The following is a 14,822-nucleotide window of genomic DNA, read 5'->3' as shown; positions in this document are numbered from 1 at the left end:
CAGGCTGTGAGCACAACAAGGAGGACTCATTGAAAGACATTGTAGAGAATAGCAGACACAACTCCTTCACTTAGAAAAGTGATTTCTAGAGTGAGACACACTTTGGTGTGGAGTTTGTTCTTTAAAAAGGAACCTAGCAAGTTCCTGAGCTATGATCCTAGTAGCTAGAAACCTAAATGATTTGAACTCTCCTAAGTCAGTCAAATTGCTGTATATTCATATGCTACAGAGTAATGGCATAAAAGAGGAAAATTATAGACAAGATTTAAGTGTGTAGGCAAAGGTTAATGGAATACTGAGAAGAGATTTCTTGAAGAGATGAGCTCAAACAAGAAAAAGAAAGACACTAATTCTCTGGATGGAAGATTAACTGTTCCAATTTTAAACTGTAAGTCTTACTATTTACTAGAAAAATTAACAAGATGCCTATGTGCAGGGATAACCAAATAAGAATATGAATGTCCAAGTATACTCTATTCATGGAGAAAAGAGGCCAAAATAGATAATTACAGAATAGGGGAAGGTGTTATTTTTATAAATGTTATCAATTTGAGAACTGATATGATACAAACATAGAATCAAGTATTAAATCATCTATAATATGAATTTAAAATAAGTTACCAACACAATAATTCTTTAAATATGTCAAAATACAGAAGTACAATTTCCAAATAAAAAGTATGCAAAATCAGATTAAATAATAACAAAATATACAGGGAATGGAAACTGAGGGAAAAATTCTCTTAATTTTCTCATTTTTCATGGCAGAATAAATATTTTACCCCATTGGTGTTGTTTAGTAGGAAAAAAAGTAAGTTGAATCAACTAATGGAATTAAAATTTTGACAGGTGCTTAAAATTTCTATAAGTGAACAACAAGGCTCAAAGCCTTGTGCAGATAGCAACAGAACATTGGCTAAGAAAGGCACTGTCTCCATTGCTAATTAAAAATAAACTCCAAAAGCAAAATTAAAGTCACTAAAATCCATTATCAAATAAATGTAATTGATCCTAATCTGTTTGTATTTGATACAAAATAATTAATAACATAAATAGGTTTAAAATATTACTCCAACAAAAACATTATAAAAAGAACATAAGAATAAGCGCTTAAAATAAAGTATGAGAAAGATACAAATTTGAAAAAACATTATATTTAGCTTATAACTAAACAATTATTTGCAGGGGAGCATTTGTTAGGACGAAAGGCCAAAAAGTTTCCTTTCTTGACAAAGGATAAGGGGTAAATTTAAAATGAAAACTAAAATATCGTGAACACATGGTGAACATTGAATGTTTTCACTGTTTCAAAGCCAGAGTGAATTTTTAAGTGATCGTTGGAAACTTAAATTTCTCTAGTCCCTGTTTAGACTTCTAAAGGAATTGCTCAGTTTTAAAAAGTTAGTTTTCTCACTTTTCTTTCCGTTACTTTCTTCCTTATAGATCAACAGACTTTTCTGGATCAACAGTGGGTCTAGCCTTCATGTCGTCGATGTGTTCACCTTACCATTCTGTTGGCATTGTTCAGGTCTGTTTGAAGATCAAACGCTGGTTCTAGGCATCTCCCAAATTCTTCTACCCTATCTATAGAGAAGGTCTCTAGTGCTACCTACTGTCTGTTTCTGAGTACATACAATAACTAAATAGCAAATATTGACCTAACTTTGTATTCTGGTATAAATCCAATGTATTCATAAACTATTGTCTTTATTTACAATGGTAATGCAACTTTAGGATCTCTGCATTCTAGACTCAAGGGCAGTATCTATCTGCCTGCAGCTTTATTTGTGTGTAACATAATTTTTAAAGGTTTTGATGTTATAGGAAAGTTGCCACATTCAGAGAGTTGGGATATAGTCCGCACTCTGATCTTCTACACCATTAGAATAGAATTGCTACCATTTCTCCCAAATGTTTAACAAAATTGACCAGTAAAACTGTGTGCCTCTGTACTTTTCCTTTGGAAAGCATTCTGAAATCATATTTTATTGATTCATTGATTTATTTGCACTGTTCAGATTATCTTTACTTGAGTAACCTTGGGAGTTTCATCTTTCTCAAAAAAGAATGTCCACATATTTCAATGAGCAAAATCGATTGACGATATCTACCACAATAGTTACCATATCACTAACTTATAAGCCTATCTATTTATAATATTGATTGTGTATACTGTTTTTGCTTGTCATGGTCAGATTCCATTAGTGTTTATCAATTTCCTTTATCTTTATAAAGATCATTGATGTTTTCAATGTTTCTTCCTCTAAGCTTGACTTTTGCTTTTGTATTAAAAATTCTCTTCTATTTATACCACATTAAATTTGTTCTTCTTTAACACAATTAATGCTTCACTATACACCATTTTAGATGCACCAATGCATTGAGCAGATGACTCTTTTAACCTTAAATACTTCATAATTTTTCTTTTGGCCTTTAACTCATATATTATTTATGAGTGTTATATAACACTTTCTATTATTACTTTTATTCATTGGAGCATACTCTGTACAACTTTGATTTTTTGATATTGGTCTTTAGTTAGTAACTCCATATAAACTGACACGACATTGTCTTCTGTTAGTGCTCTATAATTGTCAATAGTATCAAGGTAATCTATATCACTGTTGGGTCTGTTGAGTCTTAAAAGAAAGTAGGCATTGAACTATATAAGCATAATTGCCAGTTTGCTCATTATTATCTTTCAACTGCATGTTTTTGTTTCTTGGGTTTTGAAGCTCTGTCATTAGGTGTTTCGATAAGTACAATCATTGTCTCTTCCCTTTATTATCTCCTCATCCTCACAAACCTTCATCCCTAAAATTCATCAGTGAAATACTGATTATTTGGGAGTCCACTTTGTCTCATGTTGAAACAGATACACTGACATTTTGGTATTACTGTTTAAATAATAAATTTATTTCCTTACGTGTATTTCCTCCTCTGTGTGTGTGTGTGTGTGTGTGTGTGTGTGTGTGTGTGTGTGTGTGTGAGAGAGAGAGAGAGAGAGAGAGAGAGAGAGAGAGAGAGAGAGAGAGAGAGCTCTTCTGCTGAACTGGGCATGAGAAGTACATGACATTTTCCCCGTTATTATCCCTAGGACCACAGTAACTACCATCTTCGAGTCGCAGGAACAATGGCTCATGAAATGGGTCACAATCTTGGCATGATTCATGACTACTTGAGCTGCAAGTGTCCATCTGAAGTCTGTGTAATGGAGCAGTCACTAAGGTGAGGGTGTTGGGGATAAGCTGTGTATCCTGGTACTGTGGTTGGTGCTATCCTCAAGGTCACAGTCATCAACTTGTTCAAGATTTTATGTTTTAGAAGAATATTAGTAAAATCAACCAGCTCATATGTTTATAACTTGAATCTATATAGCACTCAATAATGAGCAAAGGACAATGTCACAGGGACAAAGGTTTGTATGGGAAAACATTCAGAAATCAGGAGATAACCCAGGTTTTCAAGAGCCACTGTGAAGAAGTGTGACCACAAAGGCACACTGGGTAGCACACAGCTCATAGAGCCCCTCAGCTCTGGACTCAAACACCGTTCCCACAGCCTCGGTGACACTTCTGTAAGAGTACTGGATAGGCCTAAGCAGACAAAGGATGCATAAGGCTAAATGATATTGACAACCAAACATTAATGTAAGTTTTTAAAAGTCATTCATTTTACTTCATTTCATTTAGTTCATAATAATTTAATGTTTGACTCCTTTTATGGCAAACCTGTACCATACCAGCTAACCTGCACCTACCTGTTATTTTTAATTATTTGCATGTGGGTGGTCGTTTCGCCTGCATGTATGTCTGTGAACCACTTGCATATGGTGCCCTTGGAGGCCAGGAGAGGGCTTCATATCTCCTAAGACTGGAGCTACAGACAGTTGTGGAGCTGCCATGTGGGGGGTTGCAGTCAAACCAGGATGCTCAGGAGGAGAAGCCAGTGGATGGATTTAACTGCTGAGTCATCTCTCCAGCCCCAACATGTAATTAAAAAGAAATGTGTCATACTAGACATACATTATCTCTTTGGGGTAGGGCAGCTTGTCATTTTTTTCTTGTGTCATCTACATGGTGTATGGTGCCAAAATATGCTTAGATTTTTGTCAAATTTTCCATAAACTCAGAGTGGGTGATGATAAGGAAAGAGTTTTTGAAGAAAAATCTAATGATGTCCCTCATCAGAAGAATGAATAGAGAAAATATTGAATGAATACACAATGAAGCTGTTAAAAAAAACCAAACAAACCAAAAAAAGAATAAACAAAGAAAAAATGGACACCATGAAGTGTGCGCGCAAATGGATGGAACTAGAAAAAAATCATTCTGAGTGAGGTAACCCAGAACCAGAGAGACAAACATGATCAGCCAGCATCAGAGACACTTCCTTTTGCACCACCGTAGGGGAACATATAAAGAGACTTAATGTGAGACATAGAGTGAGAAATTCGGAACTACTAGCCCTCAGTGAGATCCTGTTCCTCCTCTCAGAGAAATCAATGCAGGATGAGGTGCCAAGGGCGTTAGTGCCAGAGGGGGTAGAGAATACCTCACAGAGGCCGAGGCAGCATGCACAGGGCCTGCAGGGGCCCTGCACATTGTCTGTGTGTATATTATGGTTTCCAGTGTAGTGTTTTTATGGGATTCCTTCGTGTTCAGACAAGTGGGTCTCTGATTCTTGTACCTTTTCTTGGTCTTTTTTCTTCCTATTGGTTTGTCTTGTCCAAATTTGACGTGATAGTTTTTGTTTTATAATATTATATTTTGTTTTGTTATATATTTGGAATTATCTCTTAAAAGACAATTCTTTTCTGGATGGGAGAGGAAGAATTGGGAGAAATAAAGGGAGGGAAAATCATAATCAGAATATATTATGTGAGGGAAAAGTCTATTTTCAGTAAAAGGGGAAAAAGAAGAAACTTCTCACGGGAAAGAAAATGGAAAAGATATTTATATCTATGTCTTACTGAAAAAATTTCTCTCTCAGTCTCTCTCTCTTTTTCTCTCTCTTTCTCTGTATACACATATGTGTACATATACATGTGCACACACACATGTGCACACACACTTCCTCTTTTCTATTCTTACCTTTCTGCACATGCTATTAGGTTATTTTTTCATGTTCCTTCCACACAAAGGATCTGGCTTTCCTCCAGCTGCACAGTTGTCATCTCTCCCAAATATGTTTAACCCTTACCTTCATTAACAAAACGAATAAAATGGCAACTAGTACTTATTTAAGGGAATATGAGTTCTTAGATCTATGTGTAAATATGATCTAGTTATCCCAAAATAACCTAGGGATGACAGTATGACATAGACAGGTCAAGGTGCATGCTACACTTTGAGAATTGTTTTCGCACTAAGCTGAGATGTTTATGTTCACACAGGAGGGTGAGTCTAGAAATGTAGATGGTCTCACATTTAGCACCTGGTGTGTTGGATTTGACCTTTGAGGTAATTTGTAAGTATCCTTGTAGCTGATATTAGCCATTACTTCCTGTATGGAAAACATGACTGCACTGGTTTTTCTCCTTCTCTATCTGCACAGGTTCCATATGCCTACAGACTTCAGCTCCTGCAGTCGTGTCAATTACAAACAGTTTCTTGAAGAAAAATTATCGCATTGCCTCTTTAATAGCCCATTGCCATCAGATATCATATCCACCCCAGTCTGTGGGAACCAGTTGTTGGAAATGAATGAGGACTGTGACTGTGGCACACCCAAGGTACTGCTAGACTTTTAAAATAATCTAGTTCATTTGCCAATAAGATTATGTGGCCCATCATAAAACTGAACATCTTAGGGCTTTCGGATAGATGGGCATTTTTCAGGCTAATTACATGGGATGTGCAGAGCTTACTATTTCTTTATCCTCCTCACTAGATCCCTTTCCATCCTTTGCAACATCCCTTACCAATATGGACTTTGTGTCTTCATCTCTAGCATTCTGGTTGAAATTCTTCAGGTAGCTCAAGTGACTGTATGTCATTGAACATCACTTTAGGTGTAGCAATATGGCACTATTTAGACAGAGTGAATCATTTGCTCTCCAAGGCTGATAGAATTGACTAGAGCAAGAATCAAGATATAGAACCAGGTCTTATTTAATGACTTCCACACCCACTTGCAGAATGGATTGCTATTTCACATATCTCACATCCTTTAAGATTCAGAAGTTGTTGGTATCACAATCTCTGTCCAGATCTCATCCTCTTCATAGGCCAGCCAAAATTCTAAGTAGGGTTCTGCCCTAACCCCATTATTGCATTTATCAGGAGTGATGCATGATTTCTTCAGTGAATTCAGAATAAGATTAAAGATTTATTCATTCTTCCTTCAAGGGTTATCTTCCCCTGATGGTGTTTATATTTAAATTAAGGGAAGTAGTTTTAGCTCTAAAAATATTGCAACCGTTGAAGTCTTTCTTTTCAGTAGGAATCTTGACCAAGGCAATGAAAGTTGCCTGAGGTCCTGGTTATCAAGCATCTCCAAGAAAGGCTTTGGAGTTTGGATCTCTCAAAAACACCAAAACCAAAATAAATTATATTGCTTTCATGGGAGTCCAACTATTTGACATGGGGATATGATGTCCCTGACAAACGTGTTGGACCACATTAGTGGTTATTTTGGGATATGTACTAGAATTGAATTAATGGACAAAACATGTATGTCAAAGACTAATTTAATAATATTCAATATCTATGTTGAGGATGGAATTGAATTGAAGATGAGAGAGAAGCATAACTGATAAGTTGGGTTTAATTAAGCTGGATTTTTCTGAAAACCATCCTTTTCCTTTTGTTTTTCTTCTTATTTTATCGAGAAAAAAAGAACCCATTAATATTTATACCCCTTTTCCTATGAGGGTGTCCCCCCACCCACATACCCACTCCTGCTTCCCTAGCCTCGCATTTCCCTATACTAGGGCATCAAGCCTTCATGGGACCAAGGGCCTCTCCTCTCGTTGATGCCCAAAAAGGCCATCCTCTGCTACATATGTGACTAGAGCCATGGGTTGCTCGATGTGTACACTTTGGTTGGTGGTTCAGTCCTTGGGAGCTCAAGAGGGTCGGGTTGGTTGATATTGTTCTTCCTCCTATGAGGTTGCAAACCATGAAGGAGAATAGATAAAAATTATATGTGACAAATAATCTATATAATGAATTGTACTAATATAATATCTGCTTTCATCTGTGGCTGATATTTCCTAGGAGTGTACTAACAAATGCTGTGATGCAAGGACCTGTAAAATTAAAGCAGGTTTCCAGTGTGCCCTGGGGGAATGCTGTGAGAAATGCCAAGTAAGATTCAGATGTTTCATTTCTTATAATTATGATTATTTTTCTATACTAATGTTTCAGTGATTACGTTAAGTCAAACAGGCAGGGCAGCGTTTTTCTTCCTTGAAAATAAAGACTCAATCACTCACTGGGTACTTTACAAATTCAGCCAGATATCCAATAATGCAAATAAGATATTATCTCATTTTCTTTTGAGTAAATGGAGTCTTAGGGGAGAAATTGTGAAACATAGAATGTCTCCTATTAGTGACAGCCAGGATAACCCATGAGAACATTATACCAAGTGAAAGAAAAGAGAATCCATGAGACAAATGCTGCATGCTCTCTTGTTGATACAGACTCTTAAAACGTTGACATTAGGGCTGGGTATGTGATTCATGGCAGAGTGTTTGTTTACCATAAACTAGCTATGGTGGCACATGCCTTTAAGTTCAGCATTCAGGAGGTGGAGGTAAGGGAATCAGAAGTTCAAAATTATACCCTGGCTATGTAAAGGGTTCAAGGTTGCCTGGAATATATCAGACTCCATTTAACAAAAGAGTTGACTGTGCAGATACAGAGTAAAGCCACAGTTATCAGTGGTTGAAAATAAGGGGCTGTTGGCAAAGGGAGAGCAACATGCAATTTTTAATGGAACTGGAGGTCTAGTGTGCAGCAGGTACATAGTGCCTACATGCATGAAAAAGTAATGGGTACTGTAGTGGAAGTTTGCTGAGAGTGGATTTCAGATATTCTTGCTATAAACATCCACACACATCCACACAAAGGTAACTAACTATATGAGATTGATGCTAACTTGTTGACCATAATTGTTTCACTATAAAGATGCACACACACACACACACACACACACACACACACACACACACACACACCAAAATGCCATATTTCTCACATTAAATTCATACAGTATAATCTTTGAGAAATAAAAATGTGGTCACTATTTAATAGACAAAGCAACATGAGCAAACATGGCTCGCTCAAAGCCAGCCATTGAGAGTTTCTCTTTACCCTGCTTCTCATACTGCAGGGCCTCCCTAGATAGACCACATCATACGACACCTGCCTATATTGATAGATCTGTTATAAAAGTATTTTAAATTGACTGGAGCTTCTCTCATCCTCATTCATAGCCCAGAAATCTATACTGGAGGGATCAGAGAATACTTAACATGAAAACATTTTTGTTTATCAGGAAACGGAATGATTTGATTTTAGATTTAGATTTAGGCGCCAAATGAAAGCATGTCTAAATGATAAGAGAGGATGGGAGGGTCTCTGTGTGGTTTGTTTTAAGAGAACCAAGCAGGCTGGAGCTTTGAGATTTATGTTCAGAGGATTGGTAAATTCTGGCTGCAGTTTTGGTCTGATCCTTTAACCAGTAAAACAGTGGAAGTGGTTTGGTGCATGTGGTCTCACACAGCTAGCAAAGGATGGCCCTCCTTTGATTTGCTGAAGTGGAAGAAGAATTTGGTTTATCAAGATTTTTCTAAGGATGTAAGGGCAAAACTCATGGTACTGTTGCAACAGAATTCATATAGCAAGACAGTACTTGGCAATTTCTTTTTTCACAACACAACATTCCATAACAAGAGGTGACAAGAAATGCCCTACACTTCGATGAAAAGAACTGAGGAAACTCGATGCCTGGGAAAGTCTTGAGGTATGCGGATCTGCTGTTTGCAGATTTGTCTCCCTTTCACTTCACTAGAGAATCCTGAAGTTACAAGCTTAAATCTTGTAAATCACGACAAAGAAGCATTCAACAAAGGGAGAGATACAACTCCCTGCCTGCCATCTGAGATATTGCCCATGTGTCTCTTATATTATTGTATGTGTCTTCAGAGTTTGTATTGCAAATTCAAAAATTAGTTGTTTGAAGACTCAGACTATTGGCCAACATCAGCACAAGTGACATGATATGGATGTAGTGCAAAAATGAATCACATTAAAATTACGCCATGGCCCCGAAGACTAAACGGTTTGTTTGTATTAATCTAAGGTGTTGGGGCAAAGGACAGGGTGACACATGCTCTCTATTTCTGCTTCCTTGCAGCTTAAAAAACCTGGGGTTGTGTGCAGAGCAGCAAAAGATGAGTGTGATCTGCCTGAAGTGTGTGATGGTAAATCCAGCCACTGCCCAGGTGACAGATTCAGAGTCAATGGCTCCCCTTGCCAAAATGGGCATGGTTACTGCTTGAAGGGCAAATGTCCCACCCTGCAGCAGCAGTGCATGGACATGTGGGGTCCAGGTAAGGATTTGGATCTTTTACTGCTGTGATATAACACCTAAAGAAAGAAATTTAACAAAATGAGGGTTAATTTTGGCTCCCAGTTCCAGGGGAAGTCTTTCAGGAAGGGGAAGTCAAGGAGGCAGTTGGTTATAGTGTTTCCCCAAACAGGAAGCAGAAGAAGATGAATCCCAGGCTCAGTTAAGCTATTTCTTTTTCTTTTCTTTTTTTTTTTTTTTAATGCAGTCTGGGACTACAGCTCAGGGATGATGCCACCCAGACTCAAGATGGGCTTTCCCTCCTTAGTCAAATATTTCTGGAAACATCCTCCTTCATATACCCAGAAGTGAGTTTCCATGGTGATCTCAACCCTTAACTCATCAGGTTAATGAGGATGAGTATCACAGGGACAAATTCTTCTCCATGTTTACATCAGCCTAGTAACAGGGTTTGACTTTGGCCAAAGAATCAAGCCATCCCCTTCCTCCTAGAAACTATGTCACTTCTCAAAATTATAAATAAGTGCCTTTAACATATTTAATTGGAAGTTTTATACATGAGTACACTGTATTTACATCAATTCCACCTCTTCCTTTATCTAACACCTCTCTCACTCTCAACTCCTATATTCCTACAACCCCCCCACACACAACCTATTGAATCCATTTAGTGTTGTTCATACATAGACATGTTTAGAGTTAACCACTTGATATTGCATAACATAGTAGGTACTCATACGTGATGGAAACTGATTCTTCCTCCATCCACAGCCATTGGCTCCTGTAATTTTATTTTTTTAATCTAGGGGTGATGTCTTATGTAGTCTCCTATTTCCATTGTGTATTGAATGATGTGGTCATTACTTGTTTAGGCAATGAAACTGTTGAGATTTCATGGGGACATATCTAGAAGACACTATCTTGCAGCAGACATCTCGGTCCTCTGGCTCTTATATTTTTCTGCCCTCTTTTTCATAATCTTCTTGGAGCATGAAGTGTAGGGATTGTGGTGTTGATCTTCTAAGGATAGGAACACCATAGTCATTGTGTTAGTCATGGTTTGTAATCTTGCACAAAACATCATGACCAAGAAGCAAGTTGGAGAGGAAATAGTTTATTCAGTTTACACTCCCACATTGCTGTTCATCACCAAATGAAGTCAGGACAGTAAGTTCACAGGACAGAGACTTAGAGGCAGGTACTGTTGCAGAGACCATGGAGGGGTGCTACTTACTGGATTGCTTTCCCTGACTTGCTCAGCTTGCTTTCTTATAGAACCCAGGACTACCAACCCAGGGACAGCACCACCCACAATGGACTGGGTCTCAACCCCCCATCACTAAATGAGAAAATGTCTTACAGCTGGACCTCATGGAGGCATTTCCTCAATGGAGGCTCCTTTCTCTGTGATAACTCCAGCTTGTGTCAAGTTGACACACAAAACCAGCCAGGACAGTCATGCATTCTCTAAATTTTGACCATATTTGGATCTCTATAGTAGCCTCTGTCTTTTGCTGCTACAAAATTAATTAATTAATTAATTAATTAAAGCTACTTTGATAAGGGGATTGAAGCTACAGTTGTTAATGGGTATAAGAATAAGTGTTTAGAATAAAGTTAGATGGTGTATTGGTTTAGAATAAATTGCAATAGTAATTTCTCCTCTAGTGTCTATAACCTTTCCATCTATAAATTATTGGTAGTATCAATTATGAATTTCCTTGTATTGAACTAGCCATTAAATTTAATTAGATAGTGCTGGTTATGTCCAATATATAAGTGCCATTACTGCACCATTGGGGAAATCCTGTTGAGCTGGTCATTTTTGTGGTCAAAGGAACAACATCTCCATTGGCAGTTTGCAAAGCACCTTCTGATACTTCTGAGGGAAGGATTCTAGGTCACAGGGACACATGTTGTATAATATCACCTAAGAATGTGTGTGTGTGTGTGTGTGTAAGAAATTGTGTAACATTGAGTAATAACACTTCCCCCCAGGAGCCATAGAATATTTATGAAATACCCTAGAGAGCAGCAACAGAAAATTCTCTTGGAGTTGTAGCTCAGGGGATATCCCATAGAATCCCTTCAATATTACATGCTATTGCCACTACCTTTGGTTGCCTCCCAGAACTTGAAAGTAAGACCTATTGCTGAGGGTATCATACACTTAAGACACAGGAATTGGAGGAATAAAGCTGGATGAGGGCATTTAGAAATCAGGGACTAGACAAGGCTGCCCACTCTCTCCCTACCTATTCAATATAGTACTCGAAGTCCTAGCCAGAGTAATTAGACAACAAAAGGAAATCAAGGGGATACAAATTGGAAAGGAAGAAGTCAAAATATCACCATTTGCAGATGATATGATAGTTTACTTAAGTGACCCCCCAAAATTCCACCATCTGATAAACAACTCCAGCAAAGTAGCTGGATATAAAATTAACTCAAACAAATCAGTGGCCTTCCTCTATGGCACCACATGGCTTGCTAGTTACTTTTCACTAAGTCACAGCACCTGTTTCTTTCTCCATGGCTATCTGGCTAACCTCTCTGACCCTTTTTCAGAGTTCCTATCTCTGCCCAGAAGTTCACCTATCTTCTGCTTTGCTACACAGCATTCATCTCTTTATAAAGCTAAAAGTGATGGAGAAGATGTTTACAAAACATTGAGACAGGTGTCCAGATGTGCTGGACACAAAGACAACCTTTATACAGTGCACAAGAGATTATTGCAGCATAGCTTCCTTAGATGGCAGCAATCCAAGGAAAGAAAATTCTACATGCATAAGTGAAGCTCAACATACCTTGTGCATTTATTACCTAGTAACCCTCAAGGATGGTTATGTTGATTAATAGGTTGGTTATGAAAGGATGGTTATGGTATTAATTTCTTCTATCTGACTCTATTCCAAATCTTGTTACCACCTTATCCAGGGACCTAGTATGTTTTATCCATAGTTTTGTTTTCAGTGCCTCACTTTAGTTGATGTCAAAATTATTTATTGAATAAATATGGAACATATTTATTAGATATTGGATGGAGAAGACCATTAAATTGTTCATTCAAAGGTAGCCACCATAAAATATGAGAAAAGCAGATTTGTCTTCAAATTCCAAATATTGTGATTCACAAATGTTCATATTTATTTTAAATTAATCTGAAAAAGTTCATAACATGATTTCATAATAAAAATCACAGTTTTAGCCCCCAAGATAATCCTGCAAATCAAAACTCATGGTACCAAAAATGTGATTATGATATAATCAGATATTTAATAAAAAAATAAATAAAAATGCTCAATTAATAAGGACTAAAACGATCTTCACTCCATGGTTCTACAAGGAGTAGTAATTAACCTTTAACCTTCTACATTTATGACCCAGTAAAGACTTGTGACAGGCATTAAGAAAGATGGGACAGAATTCTGTAAGGAGCAACAAGAAGGAGGAACACACAGCTAAAGATATTGCTTTGCCCTTTATTACCCTAGCCAAAGCTGGTTTTTATGGCAATGAATAATTGAAGAAGAATTTTAAAGTCCAAGAATAAAGATGTATCAAACAATTGAGAGTGCAGTAATCTAATATCAGTCCTGCTTCTTTGAATTGTAGGATGTTTAAAATCTAGGGAAAGTACAAGGATGCTTCTGGTTGAGGAAAGGTAGCAATGAAGGTGCTTGATGGTGGGTATATGAATGATACTTTCCAAAGTATTAGAACCAGTAACTCAGAAGTTAGGGATTTTGATTATGTTTCCTTTGATTATACATGAAGTTATTTGTTTTCAGTATACATCTGTTTTGTTGTAATAAGGAATTATCCAAATGATCCAGGAAATATAATCACAAATATTTATATCATCTTGACTATCAAAACATGAAATTCATTAAAAATGTTACAAGTTTATAAATCAACATTATTTATTTTTCTTGAAAACAAAAATACACTCTTTACAAATTTTTGCCTTTTTACTTTTGTTAATTATCAATCAAAGGCTTATCTAATGTTTGCCAGTGTATAAGAGTTATTTATCATTGAGTGGGGCAGCTTATAGTCAGGGTTTGGGGGTTCAGCTTGGGAAGAGGTGGGTGAAACTGGCTTCTGTATCTTTCTGTGTTACTTGGAGGGAATCTCCACTTCCTTATTGATAATCTGAGATGCAGTAAGAATGGCTAGGATTTACCACCTACATACTACTGAATAGGCCTGGTTCTCAGTGGTACACACACACACACACACACACACACACACACACGTTCAACTCATTTAAATTTAAATGTCTCATCAATCCTATGAATTATAGTGTTATGGTGTAGCCCATGATGACCATCAGTTATGTGTTCAAGCATTTAAAGTATATATGAAACATTAAATGAACTTTATGTATGGGCTTGACCCCTATTCTGTAGCTATCACAAGGTTTATTTGAAAATACCTCAAAGTATAAAAGGATTTGCAACCTAAAACCTTTCCAGTCTTAATGATTTTGGACAAGGGATATTCAATCTGTACTTCTAATTCTAACTTTCTTTTGTTAATACTTCATAGTATTATATTTCTTATTGATTTTCTCTTCAAATATGCCACTTTCATCTGTGCCTGATCCCAGGAACCAAGGTTGCAAATACATCATGTTACAAGCAGAATGAAGGTGGGACAAAGTACGGATACTGTCATGTGGAGAATGGCACACACATGCCCTGCAAAGCAAAGTAAGTGGCTGTATTGTTTAAATCTTCTCTCCACAATCCCCACCGGGACAGTGGCACATTTTTCCCCACATATGCTGTCTTATTCTAGTTCAAGAGAAAGTGACTTCTAATCTAGATAGATAGTTCAGAGGTTAAGAGGACTATTTGCTATCACAGAAGACCTGGGTTCAATTCTTAGCATCCACATGGAGGCTTCCAAACACCTGTAGCTACAATTCCAAGGGAACTGAACCCCTCTTCTGACTTCTGTCAGGCACCTCGCATGCATGTGGTATACATACACACATGCAGACAAAACAGTCATACACCCATAATAAATATGATTAGAAATTTTTGAAAAGAGATTGGATGCACTTTAGGTACTTTTTCAAGTTTGTGCTTTTCATTATGAGTTTCTGGGTAAAAATATTTATCTACACAGAAAACAACCACTGCAGAACATATATAACTGTATTTAAAGTTGTCTTGACATTTGCATGAGCAAGATTATAGCAAGAAAAGTGAATAACAATGCACTCAAGTAACTCATTTTAATTTCAGTATTGATATTCTAAAAAGAGGATAAAA

The 14,822-nt window shown here is 37.1% G+C and overlaps 1 protein-coding gene across 7 annotated transcripts in view; it reads left to right on the top strand.

Moving 5' to 3' along the window:
- Positions 1 to 14,822, top strand: part of Adam28 (a disintegrin and metallopeptidase domain 28) — a 50,892-nt gene that overhangs the window by 19,551 nt on the left and 16,519 nt on the right. For all 7 annotated transcript variants that reach the window (NR_102399.1, XR_001781095.2, NM_001048175.2 and 4 more), the window contains exons 10-15: positions 1,444 to 1,528; positions 3,098 to 3,228; positions 5,557 to 5,734; positions 7,221 to 7,310; positions 9,367 to 9,562; positions 14,153 to 14,255. Coding sequence is in view for 5 of the 7 variants with exons in the window: in NM_001048175.2 (NP_001041640.1) it covers positions 1,444 to 1,528; positions 3,098 to 3,228; positions 5,557 to 5,734; positions 7,221 to 7,310; positions 9,367 to 9,562; positions 14,153 to 14,255 (783 nt within the window). In the remaining 2 variants the exon portion in view is untranslated. The remainder of the gene's footprint in view (positions 1 to 1,443; positions 1,529 to 3,097; positions 3,229 to 5,556; positions 5,735 to 7,220; positions 7,311 to 9,366; positions 9,563 to 14,152; positions 14,256 to 14,822) is intronic.

Source organism: Mus musculus, chromosome 14 (assembly GCF_000001635.26).
Source record: "Mus musculus strain C57BL/6J chromosome 14, GRCm38.p6 C57BL/6J".
NCBI lineage: Eukaryota > Metazoa > Chordata > Mammalia > Rodentia > Muridae > Mus > Mus musculus.
This window is presented reverse-complemented; position numbering and strand designations above follow the sequence as displayed.